This window comes from Cetorhinus maximus, unplaced genomic scaffold, assembly GCF_964194155.1.
Source record: "Cetorhinus maximus unplaced genomic scaffold, sCetMax3.hap1.1 HAP1_SCAFFOLD_1338, whole genome shotgun sequence".
Taxonomy (NCBI): domain Eukaryota; kingdom Metazoa; phylum Chordata; class Chondrichthyes; order Lamniformes; family Cetorhinidae; genus Cetorhinus; species Cetorhinus maximus.
This window is the reverse complement of record NW_027597279.1, coordinates 1-24215: the sequence shown is the minus strand read 5'-3', so window position 1 is coordinate 24215 and position 24215 is coordinate 1. Positions and strand designations below refer to the sequence as shown.

At 42.4% G+C, this 24215-nt stretch overlaps 1 protein-coding gene across 1 annotated transcript in view; it reads left to right on the top strand.

The window, feature by feature from the left end:
- Positions 1 to 21310, top strand: part of nap1l1 (nucleosome assembly protein 1-like 1) — a gene marked incomplete at its 3' end in the record, with an annotated part of 70322 nt that extends 49012 nt beyond the window's left edge. Inside the window, exons 7-11 of the mRNA XM_078536589.1 lie at positions 2914 to 2985; positions 7416 to 7555; positions 20524 to 20669; positions 20748 to 20767; positions 21188 to 21310. Of these exons, the coding sequence (XP_078392715.1) occupies positions 2914 to 2985; positions 7416 to 7555; positions 20524 to 20669; positions 20748 to 20767; positions 21188 to 21310 (501 nt within the window). The remainder of the gene's footprint in view (positions 1 to 2913; positions 2986 to 7415; positions 7556 to 20523; positions 20670 to 20747; positions 20768 to 21187) is intronic.
- Positions 21311 to 24215: the final 2905 nt, after the last annotated feature.

The following is a 24215-nucleotide window of genomic DNA, read 5'->3' as shown; positions in this document are numbered from 1 at the left end:
GGGCTTTGGTCTCCTTGCAGGGGATCCCATGGTCTTAGCTACACTGTGTCCCCGCACCGTAACGGAGACATGTTTTAACCAACTATAGTCATTCATTTCAAGATTGTGACAAACTTGCATCATAAATCCCTGACTTACTTTCATATTTCATTTGTTTTTCTCATTTATCTGTTCCATGTAAGCTATGCCCAGAGACACTATATGTTACTACTTGGTAAGAGAAAGTGACAGGTGGCTCACAGAGCCAGGGAAACTGAAGAGGCTAGAGCACAAAGGGAAAAAAAATGATAAAGCGACAGGTAGCAGTTGCAGAAAGGGAAGATGAAGAGGCTAGAGCACAAAGGGAAAAAAAATGATAAAGCGACAGGTAGCAGTTGCAGAAAGGGAAGATGAAGAGGCTAGAGCAAAAAAGGCGAGAAGTTGACAGACTGACAGGAAGGACCAGTGCTGCAAGTAAGAGATCAAGTCTACTGAGGGAAGCTTTCATCTATAACCCTCACAATTGAGTCAGACCTAGAGAATGATATTGGCAATAGATCAGAGGCATGTGATTATTGTGGTGCAAAAAAGTGGGGAGAAAGTGTGTTGTGCAAATGGTAAAAGTACGATTGCCAGCCTTAAATGAGCCACCTGACCCACTGTTCTTATGGGAATGACAAAACCAAAACACTCTTGAAAATATCAGGAAATATAACAGCTGGATAGGATCACCAAGAAACCTTTATTTTGGCTCAAGAAGGAAGAACTTCTAATATGGTCTGTCATGAAGTATTTAATGTTTCAGCAAATGCTGGAAATGTAGAGAGTGATGTTCGTCTTAGGCTGACCCTTAGGGCCGGGGGTGACTTGCTTCAACACTAAAAATGATTTCTCCGGTGACTGAAGACTCCAGTGCTTGACCTACAGTCTCTGTCACAGACAAGGCAGATGGGGGTAGGGGGAATGGGTGGGTGGGGTGCCTGGGTTGCCCCGCACAACTTCCGCTGTCGATGCTTGGCTTCTGCTAGCCCTTGGCGATGAGGCTCGAGGTGTTCGACTCTTTCCCGGATGCTTTCCCTCCATTTTGGGTGGTCTCGGGCCAGGGATTCCCAGATGTCAGTGGGGATGTTGCACTTTTTTCGCAGAGGCTTTGAGGGTGTCCATGAAGCGTTTCCTCTGCCCTCCTGGGGCTCGCTTGCTGTGTCGATGCTCCGAGTAGAGCACTCGTGTCGGGAGTCTCGTGTCAGGCATGCGGACGATGTGGCCCGCCCAGCGGAGCTGATCGAGTGTGGGCAATGCTTCGATGCTGGGGATGTTGGCCTGAGTGAGAACACTGACATTGGTGCACCCATCCTGCCAATGGGTTTGCAGGATCTTGTGGAGGCAGCACTGGTGGGACTTCTCCAGAGTTTAGGGTGTGCTGCTCTACATACTCCATGTCTCTGAGCCATACAGGAGGCTGGGTATCACTACTCTGTAGACCCTGAGCTTCGTGCCGGGTTTGAGGTCCTGCTCTTCAAACACTCTCCTCCTCAGGTGCCCGAAGGCTGCGCTGGCCACACCGACATTGACGATGAGGTTCAACACCACCTTCGGAGTGATAGTACAGATGTTGTCTTTGACATTGAAAGAGTATTAACAAATGTGGAGGAAATGAAGTGGATGTAGATGTTGGTCCTGAGGAATTTGAGAGACAGTGAAGAAGTAGAGAATGATTAGTAATCATTTTTGTTTAAAAAAAAATTAAATTCAGTCAAACTAGAGTCAGGCCAAGTATAGTAAATTCATTGTGAAAATAAATATTTTTGTCAAATGTTTTGAGTATAATTTTGTGTGAATTAAGGTTTTCGTTTTACATTGTGGGATTAAAATGAAAATAATTGAGTGAACTGTTGAATGAAGTCTCTGATATATGAAATGCCTGAAATAAATTACTTCATAGAAACTTTTAAGACAGAGATGAGGAGAAACTTTCTCCTAAAGGGTCATTGATGTGTGAAATTCTCTTCCCCAGAAAGTAGTGAAGGCTGGCTGTTTGAATTTATTCAAGACACAGACGGATGTTTGTTAGGCAAGGGAGTTGAGGGTTATGGGCCAGTGAGGAAAGTGGAGCTGAGACCACAACCAGATCAGCCATGACCTTATTGAATAGTGGAGCAGTCTTGAAGGGCCAAATAGCCTGCTCCCGTGTTCCTATGAAACATACTTGTGGTCTGATTTTTGGCTTTAATACCTATCTCATTCAGTCAAATACCTGTAGGGTGAATATCTCAGCTTATTATTTCATTAAAAACATTTTCTTTATCTTATTTTTTAAATCTTGTGCTTCTAACACTCCCCTTTTTATTTCATGGATGCAGAATGGGTAGGCAAGAGAATAAAATATACTGTAGGTGTCAAGTTTCAGAATAATGCACGTACAGTATTTAATGTTTCTCTATTCAGATGCTATACCAGCAAAGGACAGCAAATTCTTGGGTTGTTGCTCTTAAACTGATTAACTTATCAAAAAGTTATTGAATAGTGAACAGTGGTCCATAATTTGGTTGCATGTGTGTGAGAGATATTTAAAAGCAAGTAAGAGCCAATATTGTGGATTTTCCATCTATATTTTAATTTTAAATGCAAAATACTGCAGGTGCTGGAAACCTGATATAAAAGAGTTCTGAAGAAGTCAACTTTGACTTAAAAGTTAACTCCTGTTTTTTTCTCCACAGATGTTGCCATTTTCTGTTTTTATTTTTGTATTTTAATTTTGCCTTGAATTGACCTTGTTGCTGGGATTGGGTGAAACCTTGAGTGTGCATGGGGAGCTGAAGTGGTTTCTCAGTTTTTGTTTTGGGGGTGGGGTTGCAGAACCTGACTAGTTTAGTGAACTGATTACTTCTCAGTTAGACGCTACACCTATAAACGTTAAAATCTTGATTTTTACAGGAGCATGATGAGCCTATCTTAAAGCATTTGAAAGACTTGAAGGTGAAATTTTCAGATCCTGGACAGCCAATGGTAAGAATTACCTCATGATATATATTACAACATGGTTTTTAATATTTTGCCTTGATTTGTGCTTCATTGGCAAAGGGTTTGGGATGTCTAGTAGTGAAAGGAGTGATCTAAATGCAAGTCTTTCTATTGTTGGATCCTTCATGTCCTGTGATAAAGAATTGAGATGCAGTTGTAAATAAAGTAATTGCAGGGCCTGAGACCTGTTGGCTTGTACACTCCTTGAAATGAGGAAGGGGCCCCTGAATTTATCACCTGAGGTAGCTGAGCTGTACGGATCAGGAAACTCCTAAATTTAATCTTCGGTATATAATCTCAACTAGGGTAACAGTATGGTTGTTCTTGACTGTTACCCAGTGATCCCTGTCATAAATATACACAGTCTTAGAATTAAACAGCACAGAAACAGGCCCTTCAGCCCATCATGCCTGTGCCAGCCATTAAGCACCTATCTATTCTAATTCTATTTTCCAGCGCTTGGTCTGTAGCCCTGTATGCTTATAGCATTTCAAGTGCTCATCTAAATACTTTGTAAATGTTGAGGGTTCCTGCCTATACTACCCCCTCAGGCAGTGAGTTCCAGATTCCAACCACTTTCTGGGTGAAAACATTTTTCCTCAAATCCCCTCTAAACCTTCTGCCCCTTAAATCAATGCCCTCCCGGTTATTGACTCATCTGCTATGGGGAAAAGTTTCTTCCTATCTACCCTATCTTTGCCCCTCATAATTTTGTATACCTCTATCGGGTCCCCCCTCAGCCTTCTCTGCTCTAAGGAAAACAACCCTAGCCTATCCAGTCTCTCCTCATAGCTGAAACTCTCCAGCCCAGTTAACACCCTGGTGAATCTCCTCTGCACCCTCTCCATTGCAGTCACATTCTTCCTATAGTGTGGCAACCAGAACTGCACACAGTACTCCAGCTATGGCCTAAGTAGCATTTTATACAGCTCCAACATAACCTCCCTGCATTTGCCTTTATTAGCCAAGGCATAGAATATAAGTATCCCGTATGCTGCCTTAACCACCTTATCTACCTGTACTGCTGCCTTTAGGGATCTATGGACATGTACACCACCTGATCCTCTGTACTTCTTCGGGTCCTACCATTCATTGTAATCCCTTGCCTTGTTAGTCCTCTCGAAATGCAGCACCTCACACTTCTCAGGATTAAATTCCATTTGCCACTGCTCTGCCCATCTTACCAGCCCATCTATATCGTCCTGTAATTTAAGGCTTTCCTCCTCACTACACCACCACCAATTTTTGTCATCTGTGAACTTACTGATCATACCTCCCAAATGCTGCATGACTAGTAAGAACAACTTTGGGTGGCATAAATGTTCTTCATACTAATCATACACTGTTTGGTGCGTTAATGTTGGTCTCTGTTCATTTATTGGTTTTCAGAATGCCAGGCTAAGACCTGTCCATGAAAGCTGGCTTTCTGCCTTAAGGTGGATGTACCCTTGGTTTTCACATCTCTGCTCAATAAAATTCTTAGTCGATGGCCATCTCATCTCAATCTTGGAGTGAATGAATCATACCTTTGATAGTGAGGCTTCATGGCCCAGACCTTATTTTTAATTGATGTGCTCAGAAAATGTAGAACAGAAGACCATTGATCTTTTTTAACAAAACCTATTTACTCTTCCTAGAAAGCTGTTCAGAAAAAGTGGCTGTAAACCTCCACATTCACTTCTAGTGATACCTGGCCAGAAGCTCTCTGCAGGCCATTCATCAGACCACAGTGGCACATGAGCCATTGTGTGGAGCATTAGATTGACTATAATTGCCCTTGGGACTAGAACACTTTTCAGGTTAAAGTTTATCGGAAGTTCCTAAATCTGTGAAGTCAGGGCACTCAATGATTTGCATAGAACCCAATATATTGATACAGAACATTTGATCCCTCTGAATTCAAGTCTCTAATTCATAGAATCCAAGAGTAATACAGCACAAAAAGGTCAAGAACACAAATAGGAGCAGTTGAGCAGGTGTAGTGGTAATATTGCTGGACTAGTAATCCAGAGGCCCAGGCTAATGGCCTGGGAACATGTTCAAATCTCAACAGCGTGGTGGAATTTAAATTAAATTATTAAATCTGGAATATAAAGCTAGTTTCAGTAATAGTGACCATGAAACTATCAATTGTCATAAAAACGCATCTGGTTCATTAATGTCCTTCAGGGAAGGAAATCTGCCATCATTACATGTGATTCCAGATCCACAGCAATGGTTCCTTTAACCAAGATCCCCTCTCATTTTCTATCCTTTTTTTTCTCCCCCTCCCATCCCCTACAGGGCCATCTGTTACTCGTCCCATGATGTTCTTTCGCACAATGCTACCCCTGTTCTGCTATTATCACATTCTGCTTTCACACCTTTTATGCCACTATCAGCACCTTTTTTAGCACTAACCACTACCATTAACATTCCCTTTATCCTTTAGTTCATGACACCTTAGTCAATCCCTCCTTTGTCCCTGCCTATCGCTGGCCTTCTATCCAGCTCCAGCTGCCCCAATCCCCATAGTGTAAATTTCATCACATTTCCACTTCTCTTCAGCTCTGAAGAAGGGTCGTACAGATTCAATGGTAACTCTGTTTCTCTCTCCACAGATGCTGCTAAACCTGAGTTGTTCCAGCTTTTTCTGTTTTTATCCCAATCAATATGGTTGACTATTAACTGCCTTCTGAAATGACATAGCAAGCCATGCAATTCAAGGGCAATTAGGGATGGGCAACAAATGCTGGCCTTGCCAGTGATGCCCACACCCTATGAAATAATGAAGTAGTAGACCATGTGGCCTGTTGAGCCTGCTCTGCCATTCAATATGATCATGGCTGATCTTGGGCTTCAACTCTACTTTCTTGCCTGTCCCCCATCTCCCTTGGTTCCCTGAGACACCAAACATCTGGCTGTCCCAGTTTATTCAAGAATGGAACGTCCAAAACCCTCGGGGCACAGAATTCCAAAGTTTCATAACCTTTTCAGTGAAGCAATTTCTCTGCATCACGGTCCTAAATGTTCAGTCCCTTATCCTGAGACTGCCCCTGCATCTTTGTGTCCGCTGGTCGGGGATCCATCTCTACACTATCAAGCTCCTTCAGATCCTTGTGTTTCATTCAGGTCATTCAGCCCATCACATCTGTGAAGGCTCTTTCAAAGAACAATCCAATTAATGCCAGTCCTCCGCTCATGTCCATGCCCTTGCATTTATTTCTCCAACTAGTTGTTCGAATTCCGTTATGGAGGCTGCTATTAAATCTGTACTAACTGCTGTCCCCCCTTTTTTTTTTCCAGGCAGCGCATTCCAAATTCTAACCACGTGTGGAGAGAAAAACGTTTCCCCTCATGTTATCTTCTGATTCTTTTACCAACCACTTTAAACCTGTGCCTCCTCATTATCACCCCTTCAACCATTGGAAACCGAATCTCTTTTTTGCTCTATCTAAACCTTTCATGATTTTAAATGCCTTTATCAAATCTCCTTTTTTAACCATTTTAACCATCTCTGCTCTAAGGAAAACAATCCCATCTGTCTTATCCATGACACAGTAATCCCTCATCCCTGGAAACATTCTAGTAAATCTCTTCTGCATCCTTTCCAAAGCATTCACATCTTAGTGTGTGGTGTCCACACCATATTCTAACTGGGACAAAAACAAAAAGTGCTGGAAAAACTCAGCAGGTCTGACAGCATCTGTGGAGGGCTCACCACCACCTCCTTGAGGGCAACTAGGGATGGGCAATAAATGTTGGCCCAGCCAACGAAGTCCACATCCATGAAAGATTTTTTTTAATTCAACAGTCGAAGAAAGCAAACTCTAATCCTTTTTAGGAAAGGCCAATGCATCTATCTTGCTGAAACCCCCAGATTTATTGTGTGTTTAGCTGCAATAACAGCTATCTGTGTTAATTTAGCATTATGACCACTTATGGTTCATTGCAGTTTATTTCAGTGGTTCAGCACTGATCATTCACTAAACCTGAGCCCTGTTTGATAAATTGTCATAATTGTTCCCCCCTGGTCAGTTATGAGTCAGTTCATTCAGTAATGAATACAAAACAGCTCTTACGGTGTTCCAGAATGCTTGTTTAATTTTAAGCAACACCTACACGTTCAGGAATTTTAATCCTGAACTTTCTAAAGCTCTGAGCAATTAAATATTGTGCTTCCAAGTTATGTTTGCTTAGAGAATTCTTAAGCTGCTCCACAAATGTAACAGTGTGAACTTTAACACTGCAAGCTATTTATTGCAGTGTACCCAATGAATACACTTGACAATCTCATACAAATGCAAAATGGTAAGCAAGCCATTTTTCAGTTTGCATCATCTTGAGCTCTTGGCTGTGTACAGAAATACAATGCTTCATTTTTTTATTGCATATTGATGTTCTTTGTCTTATTGCTTGTGTATATTTTTCTTTAGAGTTTTACTCTGGAGTTTAAGTTTGAGCCAAATGAATATTTCACAAATGAAGTAGTGACAAAAACGTACAAGATGAGGTCACAGCCTGATGAGTCAGACCCTTTCTCATTTGATGGGCCAGAAATTATGGGATGCACAGGGTAAGCAAGTTGCTTCAACTTACATGGAACATTTGTTTTGAGAAGAAATTGAAGATGATAAAAGTTTTTCTATTCAATTTAAAACAAAGAATTGCTGCAGTGAAAGGTGTACTAAGTTGTCAAACTTATGTCCCTACTTCTGGGTGAGGGGCATGAATACAATAAGAATTGAGTTATATTGAATCTGAGTGTTGGAACAGCTAATAGAAATCTGTTTTTATTTGTTTAAAAGCTTAGCCTTTTTTTGTAATACCCACTCCATCCATTTTCAACCATCTACTTGGATAGTTCAGTGCCCAGCGTGAGCTCATCAATTTGCTGGCTCACTAAAGAGCAGGAAGGGTGTTTTTTTGGAAGTCACATGTAGGCCAGACCAAGTAAAGACAGCAGATTCCCTTTCCTCAAGAACATAGTGAACCGGATGCGTTTTTACAACAATTGGCAAATGGTTTCACGGTCGTCATCAGACTTTTAATTCCAGATTTTTATTGAATTCAAATTTCACTGTCTGCTGTGGTGGGATTCGAACCTGGGTTTCCAGAGCATTACCCTGAGTGTCTGGAATACTAGTCCAGTGACAATATGCCACTACCATCTCTTATAGCAAATGTTATGTTCTTTTATTGAAGCAGTGCCATAATGCAGCAAGGCCTGGACAATGTTCAGGCTTGCACTGATTAGTGACAACCAGCACAAGTCCCAGGCACCAACTGTCTTCAGCAAGAGAGAATCTAACCATCTCCCCATAACAGTCAAGGGTGTTACCACCACTGAATCCTCCATCATCCGCATCCTGGGCGGCCACCATTGACTAGAAACTTAACTGGACCAGCCACACACATGCCATAGCTACAAAAGCAGGTCAGAGCTTGGAAATTCTGCAGCAAGTATCTCACCACCTGAGAGCCCAAAGCCTGTTCACCATCTACAAGGCTCAACTCAGCATTATGATGGAATACTCCTCGCTTGTCTGAGTGCAGATTCAACAATAGTCGAAGCTCAAAACCATCCATCACCTTAAACGTTTACTCCCTCCACCAACAGCACACAATGGCAGCAGTATGTACCATCTACAGGAGACACTGCAACAACTGGCTAAGGCTCCTTTGGTACCTTCTAAACCTGTGACCTCTACTGCCCAAAATGACACGGGCTGCAGGCACATGGGAACACACCTGCAAGATCCGATTCAAGCTACACTGCCCTGTCTTAAAAATATATTGCGATTCCTTAATTATCGCTAGGCCAGAATTCCCTGCCTAACAGCACCGTGGGTGTACCTATACCACATAGACTGCGGCGGTTCTTGAAGGCGGCTTACCATCACTTGATAAGAGGACCGTTAGGGAATGGCAATGAATGCTGGCCTAGCTAGCAACTCCTGTGTCCCATGAAAGAACAAAACATTTGAATACATACTGCACTTGTCCCTTCATCCATTTGGAATGGACCAGAGGCATGGCTGCTAACTTTTGCTGATGGCACCGACATAGGTCGGATAGTAAGATGTGAAGATGGCATGGGGCTACAAAGGGATATAGATAGGTTAAGTGAATCGGCAAAGACCTAGCAAATGGAGTATAAAGGGGGAAAGTGTGAAATTGTTCATTTTGGCAGGAAAAATAAAGAAGCAGATGTAAATGGTGAGAGATTGCAGAGTCATAGAGGTCTACAGCACAGAAAAAGGCCCTTCGGCCCACTGAGTCTGCGCTGGTCAAACAAGTACCTAACTATTCTAATCCTATTTTCCAGCACTAGGCCCATAGCCTTGTATGCCATGGCATCGCAAGTGCACATCCAAATACTTAAATGTTATGAGGGTTCCTGCCACCAGCACCCTTTCAGCCAGTGAGTTCCAGATTCCACCACCCTCTGGGTGAAAAAATTCTTCCTCACATCCCCACTAAAACCTCCTGCCCCTTACCTTAAATGCCCCCTGGTTATTGATCCCTCCACCAAGGGGAAAAGTTCCTTCCTGTCTACCCTATCTATACCCCTCATAATTTTATACACCTCAATCATGTCCCCCCTCAATGTCCTCTGCTCCAGGGAAAATAACCCCAGTCTATCCAATCTCTCCTCATAACCAAAACTCTCCAGCCCAGGCAACATCCTGGTAAATCTCCTCTGCACTCTCTCTAGTGCAATCACATTATAACCACACACAGCTCTGAGATGCTCAGGGATCTAGGTGTCCTCGTACATGAATCGCAAAAAGCTGATGTGCAAGTACAGCAAGTAATTAGAAAAGCTAATAGAATGTTATCATTTATTAAGAGGGGAATTGAATACATAAGTAGGGATGTTATGCTATGCTTCAGTTATACATGGCATTGGGGAGCCCACATCTGGTGTACAGTATTGGTTTCCTTATTTAATGAAGGATGTAAATGCGTTGGAAGCAGTTCAGAGAAGGTATACTAAACTAATACCTGGAATGGGCAGGTTGTTCTATGAGGGAAGGATGGACAGGCTTGTATCCACTGGAGTTTAGAACAGTAAGAGGTGTCTTGATTAAAACACAAGATCCTGAGGGGCCTTGACAAGAGGGGTTTCCACTTGTGGGAGAATCTAGTACTAGGGGGTCACTGTTTAAAAATAAGGGGTTGCCCATTTAGGACATGAGAATTTTTGAGGGTTGTGAGTTTTTGGAACTCTCTTTCCGAAAAAGGGGTGGAAGCAGAGTCTTTGAATATTAAGTCTGCGGTAGATAGATTCTTGATAAGCAAGTAGGTGAAAGCTTGTTGAGGGTAGGTGGAAATGTGGAGTTAAGGTTACAATCAGATCAGCTATGATCTCATTGACTGGCAGAGCAGGCTTGAAGGGCTGAGTGGCCTACTCCTTATTTGTATGTTCATAAATGACTCAAATCATTACTGAATTGCATATAAAATGCAGCAGCAGAGAAACTGGCTGTCCACAGCTAGTTCATTGGTCAACTTCCATGACGGCAGGAGATTCTAACTGCTTTCCTGCTCTCTTCCCTTATTCTATATTCCCCTTTCAATCACCTATGGAACGGTTTCCTGTGTCTGTCTCTGCTTCTAATGCTGGTAGTTAGCTTCCCAACCTTCTCTTACATTTGATCATGTATCTGGGTACTTTCACTGTAGATTCCTATGCTATCTCTTCTGTCTAACAGAAACAGTCCCATTTTTTTCAGATGTCTCATGAATGTTTGTATTTACTAGTGAGTCTTGTATCTAGCTCCTTTTTGTCTCAGCATCTTTCCTATAGCGCAGAACCCAAAACACACTACCACTGACACTACTTTAAGAAGCATGTTAAACTAGCTAATAGCCTTAGTATAAATTGGTAGTGATGGCAAGCAATATGATACAAACATGCTGCTTATCTTAATACAGAGGGCTGTCTGGATAGCTCTCCATCTGAGACTGGCAATACAGTTGTTGCCTTTAAATGTACAGGTGACTTACCCAGCAGGGTTTAGATAATCATTTGCTGTAGGTGTTGCTCAATGCATTATAACCACTTCAGAAAAAGAAATCAAACCATACAACACATAACCAGATTTGAACATTTTCAGAAACCAATTATTTCCAAGCTTCCCACAGTGCAAATAGGAATTCAGCTGTTTCACATGGGAAAAGTTATGTAGGATGGCGGCTCACTTCCTGCTGAAGGCTGCAAACCAAGTCATCTTACTCAGGTATAACACACCAAGTCATCTTACTCTGGCGTAACACACCAAGTCATCTTACTCTGGCGTAACACACCAAGTCATCTTACTCAGGCATAACAAACCAAGCCATCTTACTCAGGTATAACAAACCAAGTCATCTTACTCAGGCATAACACACCAAGTCATCTTACTCAGGCATAACAAACCAAGTCATCTTACTCAGGTATAACACACCAAGTCATCTTACTCAGGTATAACACACCAAGCCATCTTACTCAGGTATAACAAACCAAGTCATCTTACTCAGGCATAACACACCAAGTCATCTTATCAGGTATAACAAACCAAGTCATCTTACTCAGGCATAACACACCAAGTCATCTTACTCAGGCATAACACACCAAGTCATCTTACTCAGGCATAACACACCAAGCCATCTTACTCAGGTATAACACACCAAGTCATCTTACTCTGGTATAACACACCAAGTCATCTTACTCTGGTATAACACACCAAGCCATCTTACTCTGGTATAACACACCAAGCCATCTTACTCTGGTATAACACACCAAGCCATCTTACTCTGGTATAACACACCAAGCCATCTTACTCTGGTATAACAAACCAAGTCATCTTACTCAGGCATAACACACCAAGTCATCTTACTCAGGCATAACACACCAAGTCATCTTACTCAGGCATAACACACCAAGCCATCTTACTCAGGTATAACACACCAAGTCATCTTACTCTGGTATAACACACCAAGCCATCTTACTCTGGTATAACACACCAAGCCATCTTACTCTGGTATAACACACCAAGCCATCTTACTCTGGTATAACAAACCAAGCCATCTTACTCAGGCATAACACACCACGTCATCTTACTCCGGCATAACACACCAAGTCATCTTACTCAGGCATAACACACCAAGTCATCTTACTCAGGCATAACACACCAAGTCATCTTACTCAGGCATAACACACCAAGTCATCTTACTCAGGCATAACAAACCAAGTCATCTTACTCAGGCATAACACACCAAGTCATCTTACTCAGGCATAACACACCAAGTCATCTTACTCAGGCATAACACACCAAGTCATCTTACTCAGGCATAACACACCAAGTCATCTTACTCAGGCATAACACACCAAGTCATCTTACTCAGGTATAACAAACCAAGTCATCTTACTCAGGCATAACACACCAAGTCATCTTACTCAGGTATAACACACCAAGTCATCTTACTCAGGCATAACACACCAAGTCATCTTACTCCGGCATAACACACCAAGTCATCTTACTCAGGCATAACACACCAAGTCATCTTACTCAGGCATAACACACCAAGTCATCTTACTCAGGCGTAACAAACCAAGCCATCTTACTCAGGCGTAACAAACCAAGTCATCTTACTCAGGCGTAACAAACCAAGCCATCTTACTCAGGCGTAACAAACCAAGTCATCTTACTCCGGCGTAACAAACCAAGCCATCTTACTCAGGCGTAACACACCAAGCCATCTTACTCAGGCGTAACACACCAAGCCATCTTACTCAGGCGTAACACACCAAGTCATCTTACTCAGGCGTAACACACCAAGTCATCTTACTCAGGCGTAACACACCAAGCCATCTTACTCAGGCGTAACACACCAAGCCATCTTACTCAGGCGTAACACACCAAGCCATCTTACTCAGGTGTAACAAACCAAGTCATCTTACTCAGGTATAACACACCAAGTCATCTTACTCAGGCATAACAAACCAAGTCATCTTACTCAGGCATAACACACCAAGTCATCTTACTCAGGCATAACACACCAAGCCATCTTACTCAGGCATAACACATTTTGATGAGTTACACTGCAGTGATGGGACACTAGAACTTGTCTTTGTGAACAGTTGTCAAGTGGAAATCAGTCAATTCTTCACTTTAAAAACTTGAAAGAAGGGAAGATGACCTAAGGCCAGTTGTTCTGTAAATAGTTTTTTTGGGGGGTTCATTCATTCTGTGTAATGTATCGATGGATACCTTTAGCACTCACTAGCTGCCTTTTTGCTGGAGAAGAAGAAAAGGAGGTGCAGCTTGGTCATGGCATCTAAGGTCACAAGTTTTTTACTGCCAACTTTTTTTGAAAAACCTGTTTCTCCAGGACAGTTTTATTCAGGGATGTGCTTTGGCAAGCACATGCTCACAGCAGTTACTAAACTACCTTCACCAAAGTTTGTTCACTTGTCAGGCATCAGTAAAGTTTAATTGGCTGGCAGATGTCAAGCATGAGTGAATTCTGTTCTACGTTATGCTGAACCTGTTCTAGCATTTGCATGTGAAGTGGATGCTGCATCTAGAGTATCAAGACCCCCCCCACCCCCCCATGCCAGCTACCAACCAATACAAGATTTTGGGTATCTCTGAATCTTCTGTTCCCCTTTGCTGTGCCAATGTTTCTTTTTGCATCTACCTGAAGTATTCATTAATTCTGTACAAAGCTTACAAATTTGATGTTCTGCTGCATTCTTGTCCATTGCATTGAAGGGCTTTCTCGATTTAGTATTTTCCTTGTGCGTTGGCATCTGTTACTGCTCTTTCTTTGTCCTGCCCATCCCTTTCAGACAGCGTGACTAATGCATTTCTTCCAGCTCCCATGAGAACTGTCGCTTGGGCCACCTAAGCTGCTCAGAAAAAGACTATTTTCTTTCCCTTAGCCCCTTTATTTAAAAAAAATAATAAAACGAAATGGACAAGTTAATTCCAAATCCCATCATTTCTGCAGAAAATCAAGTACAGTCATGTTTGGGAATCACAATGTCATAAACCACATATAGTTCTTTATTGAAAGTTCTTTGTGGCAGAAGTGGGGGAAGATCTGATGGGTTGAAGGGAAAGGGCAAGGCAAGAGAGCAAGATAGCAATAGGGATAATGATAGTCAGTGTGGCAGGGAGGGACACTGTACAAATGTGTGCCAGCAGATAAAGCTAGAGGTTGCAACAAATAGTACGAAGACAGAAATAAAGGCTCTGCATCTGAATGCACGTCGCATTCATAACGAAACAGATAAATTGTCAGCTCAAATAGATATAAATAAGTATGACCTGATGGCCATTACAGAGACATGGCTGCAAGGGATAAATGGGTCTTTTTCCGATTGGCAAGCTGTAACGAGTGGTGTGCCACAGGGGTCAGTGCTGGGGCCTTAACATTATACAATCCACCTCAATACTTTGGGCGAAGGAATCAAATTTATGGTTGCTAAGTTTGCCAATGACACCAAGATAGGTAAAGTAAGTTATCAAGAGGTAGGGAGTCTGCAAAAGGGAGATAGACAGGTTAAGTGAGTGGACACATTTGGCAAATAGAGTATAATGTGGGAAAGTGAACTTTACAACCTTTCTCAGTGACTTAGATGACAGGACCGAATGTACAGTGCCAATGACACCAAGAAAGTAAGTTGTCAAGAGGAGGTAAAGAGCCTGCCAAGGGGTATAGACAGGTTAAGTGAGTGGGCAAAAAATTGGTAGATGGAGTATAATGTGGGAAAATGTGAACTCTTCCACTTGGGCAGGAAGAATAGAAATGCAGTGTACTATTTAAATGCAGGGAGATTGTAGGACTATGTAGTACAGAGGGAAACAAAAACAGAATTACCTGGAAAAACTCAGCAGGTCTGGCAGCATCGGTAGAGAAGAAATCAGTTAACGTTTCTTCTCCACCGATGCTGCCAGACCTGCTGAGTTTTTCCAGGTAATTCTGTTTTTGTTTTGGATTTCCAGCATCCGCAGTAGCTTTTAGCTTTTTGTTTTTATCTCTAGTACAGAGGGATCTGGGTATCCTGGTCCATGAATCTCAAATTTATATGCAGGTACAGCAAATGATTAGGAATGTAAATGGAATGTTAGCATTTATTGCAAGGGGAATGGAATATAAAAGTAGGGAGGTTTTGCTAGAGTTGTACAGGGTGTTGGTGAGACCACACCTGGAGTACTGTGTAAAGTTTTGGTCTCCCTTATTTAAGAAAGGGTATAATTGCATTAAAAGCAGTTCAGAGAAGGTTCACTAGGCTGATTCCTGGGATGAAGGAGTTGTCTTCCGAAGAAAGGTTGGGCAATTATCCATTGCCATTTAGAAGAATGAGGCCATCTTATTGAAACATATAAGATCCTAAGGGGACATGACTGGGTGGATGTTGAAAGGATGTTTCCCCTTATGGGAGAGACTAGAACTAGGGGACACAGTTTTAAACTAAAGGGTTCCCCATTCAAGACACACATGAGATTTTTTTCTCTATTGTTGGGGGGGGGTTAATGGTTTGTGGAGTTCTCTTCCACAGAGCGGGGAGGCAAGATCATTGAATATTTTAAAGGCTAAGTTCAATAGATTCTTGATTGACGAAGGAACCAAAGGGTATAGCGGGTAGACAGGCAAGTAGAGTTGAGGCCAGAGTCAGATCAGCCATGATCTTATCAGATAGCTGAGCAGTCTTGGGGGCTGGGTGGCCTACTCCTGCCTCTAATTTGTATGTTTGTAAATTTAAAAAAAATGGTGGGGGATATAGAAATTCAAGAGGAATTCACCAGTGATCCATCACTGGGATCTTATGATTTATTACATTTCTTTAATACATCTAGTCAACATTCCATGAAAGGAAGGTGGGCTGTAAATGCCTTATGAGGCACCACTTTCCTTTTTAAAGGAAAAGCAAACCCAAAATGCCCTGAATGAGTCGATGATCCTTTTCCACTGCTATATTTTGTGAAATCTTTGTGGGTAACAGAGCTGTTTCCTCATTCAGACCTTGATTATTGGTTTCCTATTACAAATCTTTTACTTGGAAAGACATAGTTGCTCTGGAGAGAGTGCAGAGGAGATTTACAAGAATGTTGCCAGGGGCAATTGCAGCTTTGAGGAGAGATTGGATAGGCTAGGGTTGTTTTCCTTAGACCATAGGAGGCGAAGGGGTCACCTAATTGAGGGACAGATGGGGTAGACCGGAAAGACTTGTAATCCCCTAGCTGAGGGGTCAATTACCAGGGGGCATAGATTTAAGGTAATTGGTAGAAGGATTAGAGGGGACATGCGGAAAATCTTTTTCACGCAGAGGGTGGTGGGCACCTGGAATTCACTGTCTAAGTTGGTGGTTGAGGCTGAAACACTCAACACATTTAAAAGATCTGCATCTGATGTGATGTAATCGGCAAGGCTATGGACCAGGTGCTGGTTAGTCATACCTAGCACAAAGGAAGATGGTTGTGATTGCCGGATGTCAAATTATCTCAGCTTCAGGACATCATTGCAGGAGTTCCTCAGGATAGTGTGCTAGGCCCAGCCATCTTCAGCTGCTCCATCAATGACCTTCCCTCCATCAGGTTGGAAGTGGGGATGCTCGCTGATTATTGCGCAATGTGCAGCACCATTCGCGACGACTCAGATGCTGAAGCAGTCCATGTCCAAATACAGCAAGACCTGAACAACAGCCAGGCTTAGGCTGACAAGTGGCAAGTAACATTCGTGCCACACAAGTGCCCGGCAATGACCAGAAAGAATCTAACCATCGCCCCTTGACATTTAATGACATTACCATCACTGAATCCCCCACTATCAACATCCTGGGGGTTACCATTGACTCGAAACTGAACTGGACTAGCCATAGAAATACTGTGGCTATGAGAGCAGGTCAGAGGCTAGGAATCCTGTGGTGAGTAACTCACCTCCTGACTCCCCAAAGCCTGTCCACTGTCTACAAGGCACAAGTCAGGAGTGTGATGGAATACTCCCCACTTGCCTGGGTGAGTGCAGCTCCAACAACACTCAAGCAGCTTGACACCATCCAGGACAAAGCAGCCCCGCTTGGTTGGCACCATATCCATAAACATTCACTCCCTCCACCACCAATGCACAGTAGCAGCAGTGTCTACCATCTTCAAGATGCACTGCAGGAATTCACCAAGACTCCTTAGACAGCACCTTCTAAACTAACGACACTACCCTGTAGAAGGATAAGGGCAGCAGATACATGGGAACACCACCACCTGGACGTTCCCCTCTAAGTCACTCACCATCCTGACTTAGAAATATATCGGCGTTCCTTTGATGTCGCTGGTCAAAATCCTGGAACCAACTCCCTAACAGCACTGTGTGTGTACTTGCACCACATGGACTTCAGTGGTTCAAGAAGGCAGCTCAGCACCACCACCACCTCAAGGGCAACGAGGGTCGGGCAATAAAGCTGGCCCAGCCAGCGAACCACACATTCCGTGAATGAACTTTTTTTAAAAAGAGAAGGGGACCTATTGATCTTGGCTATATGAAATCCACTAACACTTGGGATTGTAAAAATTTTATTAACAAGAATAAGAGACAACTTGAGCACATGATTACAGATCCACAGTTAAACTTAGTCTTATAAAACATTCCCCCCTCAAAGATACTCTACTTGGTCAGACCCACAGGTAAACACCTTCCAGGCAACACTCCCTTATAGATGTTTAACAATGAAAATCCAGTAATATTGCCCAAGGCAAACGGCTGCTTCTCCAGTGAAGGCATTCTACATGACCTGTAACGCACTTCAACTCTGCTGTGAAAATCCAAACTTCAGAATAAAACTGCTTTTTGCAGCCCAAGGCTTTTCTTGCTTGACTGGATGGCTGATTCGAACCGCATCTTCTCCCAGCCCCGAGCCACAGCTTAACAGTCACAGCTCCAGCCACCGCAACACAAACAGCTCCCACAATAACACTCAAATGCCTTTTTCTCCCCCTTTTCATCTTGGATTCCATTGTTCTCACACCCCTTTGAAACTCAACCCTTCCAAATATAAGACCTTTCATGTTTCCATCTTTTGCTTTCAGGTCAATAAAATATAATATCCCCACTTCTGTTTACGTATGGAACTCTTGCAAGATGCAAACATGTTTCTTGTTACCTCTGACTCCCCTTTGATATTCAAACAAATTCTCAACTTATCTAAAAATGCAAATGTTAGATTCAACCTGTTTACTTGCACCTCAAACCTAACACCTCCATCCTTGTTCTAAACCCACCCCCCCCCAGCCCCCAGTCAACCTGTTCCCAAATAATCCCTGCCTAGCTTAATTAAATCATACACACACAGCCTTTTCTCAGAATAACACCATATTCCCCAAAAATATATTTTAAAAATTATTTTCTCACACCTTGAAAACGTATGCGTTTTCAAAAAGTAAAAGTGCAAATTAAAACTGCAGTAATCTAGTAAGAAATCTTGAATGCACGGTTACCTTGTGCTTCTCTCGATGCTGATCCAAACATGGTGACTGCACTCCTCGAGGAACGCCCACTTCAGGTCAATCATAGGCTAACTTGCCTTGAACTGCTTCCCTTGGGACCCCTGTTGTGGCTGGGGGCTGGAGGTGGTCTGGCAGTCAGATGTGACCCATGGGCTAAGTTTCTCCCATTCCTGCTGTAGGGTGATGTAGAATGAATTTTTTAATGGAAGTAACTTGGCGATGCTAGAGATGTTCAGTAGGTTTTGAATTGCCTCCCTTCACTGGTGTAAAATAGACCTTTTAAATGAGGTGAATGACAAGTAGATCTTTGAACTTCGAGCATGGAATGCAAAATATTTGCCGGGGCGCAGAAGGGGTGGTAAACTGAGCTGCTTAATGTTGAATACTGAAGAACTGAAGTAAAAAGCCTGTTCATTTCCTACCACAGTACATCTGTAGTATAAAAATAAAATACTGCAAATGCGGGAAATCTGAAATAAAAGCAGAAAATACGGAAAAATTCAGGTCTGGCAGCATCTGTAGAGAGAAACAGTTAATGTTTCAAGTCCGTAAGAATCTTCAGAGCTAAAGAGAAGTAGAAATGTGATGTATTTCATACTGTTTAAGAGGGGTTGGAGCAGGTGGAGCAAAATAGGTCAGGGATAAGTGAGAGCTCGGGAGAGATTGACAAAGATGCCGTGGACACGAGACAAAGGGAGTGTTAATGGATAAAAACAAAAAACTACTGCGGATGCTGGAAATCCAAAACAAAGACAGAATTACGTGGAAAAACGCAGCAGGTCTGGCAGCATCGGCGGAGAAGAAAAGAGTTGACGTTTCGAGTCCTCATGACCCTTCAGCAGAACTGAGTAAAGTTAGGAGAGGGGTGAAATATAAGCTGGTTTAAGGTTGGGGGGGTGGTGGGGGGTGGTTGTAGGGACAAGCAAGCAGTGATAGGAGCAGATAATCAAAAGATGTCACAGACAAAAGGATCAAAGAGGGGTTGAAGGTGGTGATATCTAAGAAAATGTGCTAATTAAGAATGGATGGCAGGACACTCAAGGTACAGCTCTAGTGGGGGTGGGGTGGAAAGACTGACAAGGTATTACAGTTATAGATTTAAAAATAATGGAAATAGGTGGGAAAAGAAAAATCTATATAAATTATTGAAAAAAACAAAAGGGAGGGGGAAGAAACGGGGTGGGGATGGGGGGAGGGAGTTTAAGATCTAAAGTTGTTGAATTCAATATTCACTCCCTCCCCCCCATTCCCACCCCGTTTCTTCCCCCTCCCTTTTGTTTTTTTCAATAATTTATATAGAATTTTCTTTTCCCACCTATTTCCATTATTTTTAAATCTACAACTAATACCTTGTCAGTCTTTCCACCCACCCCCACTAGAGCTGTACCTTGAGTGTCCTGCCATCCATTCTTAATTAGCACATTTTCTTAGATAAAATCACCACCTTCAACACCTCTTTGATCCTTTTGTCTGTGACAGCTTTTGATTATCTGCTCCTATCACTGCTTGCTTGTCCCTACAACCACCCCCACCCCCCTCAACTTCTCTTCCCCCCCACTTAAACCAGTTTATATTTCACCCTCTCCTAACTATACTCAGTTCTGCTGAAGGGTCATGAGGACTCGAAACGTCAACCCTTCTCCGCCGATGCTGCCAGACCTGCTGCGTTTTTCCACGTAATTCTGTTTTTGGTTTGGAGTGTTAATGGTAGTGTTAAAGACTAAAGGTGTTGAGTGGCATAAAGATAAGATAGCAGAATGTGTTAATAGCAGAACAAGGGTCAGCGCCCTGAAAGCAAAATATTACAATAAGTGACAGATGGCCCTGTCAGAGGGAGGGTGGGTGGGAGGGAGGCTGGGGAAGTAAATAAAAATAAAATTTTTAAAATGGGATTAAAAAAGGGGTAAAGATGGAGAGAGTTCATGGTTGAACTCAATGTTAAGTACAGAAGGCTGTAAAGTGCCTAATCGGAACATCTGTAATGTTTGGCTGAAAAGCATATCCAGTCACAGAGAATGTTCTTAAAAGAAATCTGCAACTTCCAATGCAGGTGCCAGATTGACTGGAAGAAGGGAAAGAACATCACGATGAAAACCATTAAAAAGAAGCAGAAGCATAAGGGTCGTGGCACTGTTAGAACCGTTACAAAAACTGTACCAAATGACTCTTTCTTCAATTTTTTTTGTCCTCCTGAAGGTGAGTGTGAACAGAGTTAATGTGATTTGACTGTCTTGGAATACTTGTAAATTTTCTAATTTACTTTTTCTCTTGCAGTTCCAGAGAATGGAGAGTTGGTAAGTTGACTCTTAAACATTTGCAATCCTTTCATTCTTTAATATATTGTAATTTTTTTATTTAAAGTTTTTAACTGTTGAAACTAATCTTCCTTACAAATTAGATTTCTTGATTGCTAAGTGGACTTTGTTACATGGGCAAATCTGTTACTTGTTAAGAATTTTGGGGTAGTGGTTCAGAAACACACCTTGGATGTCAGGATGGGGATAGCGGCGAAGAGGCAGATGTTTGCCTGATCTAATTTAAAGTTCTTAAAGGAGCACTGTCTTGAGGTGAGCAACATACAGCAATTGAAGAATGGAGCAAAGATGCAAGGTTAACATCGGCTGCATTAAAGTAAAACTTGATGTCTTGTATCAGGATTGTCTTTAGATTAAATCATTGCTAGAACTTGAGGTTTTACCTTTCTACTGTTGTAGGATGAAGATTCTGAGGCAATACTTGCTGCTGACTTTGAAATTGGCCATTTCTTGCATGAACGCATAATTCCACGAGCAGTGTTATACTTCACAGGAGAAGCTATTGAAGATGACGATGATGATGTAAGCTCTTTTCTAAATTTAAATAGAAGCAATTAAGGTGCAATGTGCTGCATTTTGGTACAGCGTAACTTTGGCAACCGCATTCTTCGCATATAGAAGGAAAAACATGAAGCACGAGTGCAGACCATCTTATGTTTAGAAATGGTTACACTCTACAGAATAGCAAATTCTGGGGCTTTAAAAGCTGTATTCTAATAGGAAAGATTAATTTCAATTGTAACAGTGATCAATAAAAAAAATGATTGGTCACAGGTGTTACAGTAACAGTTTTAAACATGCCAATTTTAATAGAAGGTGCCTTGCACACAATGCACGTGAAGTGCTTTACCTGAATATTTACTTAAGCAGGTACCATTCAACAAGCAAGGCGTTAAAGCATCGATATTGAAGGGAGGAAAAAAAAGCTTGCACTAATGGACCAAAAGATTCAAGCAAACCTGCAAATGGAGTGTAGATTAGTATTATTAATGTTCCCAACAGTTGATCTGTCACTCTTTCTTTAATTTCTTTAAAGACATTCAATTAACCATACCTTGATTCTTGATTAGTAGAGAGAATATTGGGGAAAATTTTATAGCGCACTGTCAGTTAACATTAAACAAAAGTGGATCTTGTACTGTTTCATCTCTTAGTAATTCAAAAGTTCTTCTTCAGTTGAATGTAAATATGTTTGTCGTATTAGTACATTACCATCTATTTTGCACTTAGTGCAGGGGATATATATCAAACTGTTACCAAAGCATAGCCAGATGGAATGGAGATATTGGAATGGCTTGCTGTCTTCCATCACTCCTGGATAATAGGGAGGTGCCATAGGATTGGAAAGTAATAAATGTAACACGCTTTTTTTAAAAAGGGTCTCAGGACATTCTTGTAACTATAGGCTGGCCAGTTCAACGACTGGTGGTAAGGTTTTAGAAATGATAATTGGTAGGGGAGGTGGGGAGAGAATCAAGAGGCCTTTTCAAGAGGTTTGAGTTAATTAAGGAGAGCCAGCACGGGTTTACATAGAAACTAGGAACAGGAGTAGGCCATTCGGCCCTTCGAGTCTGCTCCGCCATTCATCATGATCATGGCTGATCATTCAACTCAATAGCCTGCTCCTGCTTTCTCCCCATTCCCTTTGATCCCTTTTGCCCCAAGAGCTATATCTAACTCCTTGAAAACATACAATGTTTTGGTCTTAACTACTTTCTGTGGTAACGAATTCCACAGGCTCACCACTCTCTGGGTGAAGAAATTTCTCCTCATCTAAATGGTCTACCCCATATCCTCAGACTGTGACCCTTGGTTCTGGACTCCCCCACCATTGGGAACATCCTTCCTGCATCTACCCTGTCTAGTCCTGTTAGAATTTTATAGGTTTCTATGAGATCCCCCCTCATTCTTCTCAACTCCAGCGAATATAATCCTAATCGACTCAATATCTCTTTACATATCAGTCCCGCCATCCCAGGAATCAGTCAGGTAAACCTTCACTGCACTCCCTCTATAGCAAGTACATCCTTCCTCATAAGGAGACCAAAACTGCACACAATATTCCAGGTGTGGTCTCACCAAGGCCCTGCACAATTGCAGCAAGACATCCCTGTTCCTGTACTGGAATCCTCTGGCTATGAAGGCCAACGTACCATTTGCCTCCTTTACCGCCTGCTGCATCTGCATGCTTACCTTCAGATTGTGGATAACACAGATTGTGTTTGGCCAATCTAATTAAATTTATTTGAAGTAATAGAGTAGGTCAATGAAGGGAATGCAGTGAATGTTGTCTTTGTGGATTTTTCGATGAAGTACCACACAAAAGGCAGATTAGCAACATTGCACGTCGAAAATTAGGGTCTGTCTGCTTGAATTTTAAAAAATTGGCTTAAGGGCAGAGTTGTTACATGGTTGTTTTTCATACTGAAGGATGGTTGACAGATGTTTCCCCAAGGATCAGTGCAAGGACTGCTTTGGGGGTGGCTTAGGGTAATGTCACTGGACTAGTAATCCAAAGGCCCAGGCAAATGCTATGGGGACACGCTCAGAATCTCACCATGGCAGCTGGTGCAATTTAAATTTATTTAAATAATCTAAAATTGGAAACTAGTCCATGTAATGATCATGAAACAATTTGTTGATTGTCTTAAAATCCCACCTGTTCACTTTAGGGAAGGAAGTCTGCAATTCTTACCCCATCTGGCCTACTTGTGACTCCAGACATAGAGCAATGTAGTTGACTTTTAACTGCCACTTGGCTGCATCAGTGCACTACAGAGAAGTAAAAAAGGAATGAAACTGAACGAACCAGCTGGCTTTGACCTGCACACTGGCATCAACCAACAGCACACCCAGCCCTGCCAACCCTGCAAAGTCCCCTTCTCTAACATCTGACAGCTTGGGCTAAAATTAGGAGAGCTGCTTTGCAGACTAGTCCAGCAACAGCCGAACATAGTCATACCCAGACAATCATACCTTGCAATGTCCCAGACACCACTGCCCACCAGCAGGACAAACCCACCAGAGGTGGCAGCATAGTGGTATACAGTCAAGATGGAGTTGACCTGGGAGTCCTCCATGTTGACTCCAGGCCCCATGAAGTTTCATGTAATCAGATCAAACATGGGCAAGGAAACCTCCTTCTGATAACCACCTCCTGCCCCACACTCAGCTGGTAAATTAGCACTCCTGTATGTTGAACACCAATTGAAAGAAGCACTTGAGGGTGGCAAGGGCACAGAACGCACTCTGGGTATGGGACTTCAATGTCTGTCACCATGAGTGACTTGGCTAGTACCACTACTGACCATGTTGGTCCAGAAGGGCATAACTACTAGACTGAACTTGCAGCAGGTGTTGAGGGAATGAACAAAAGGGGAAAAACCGAATTGGCCTCGCCCTCATCAACCTACCTGTCCACAGATGC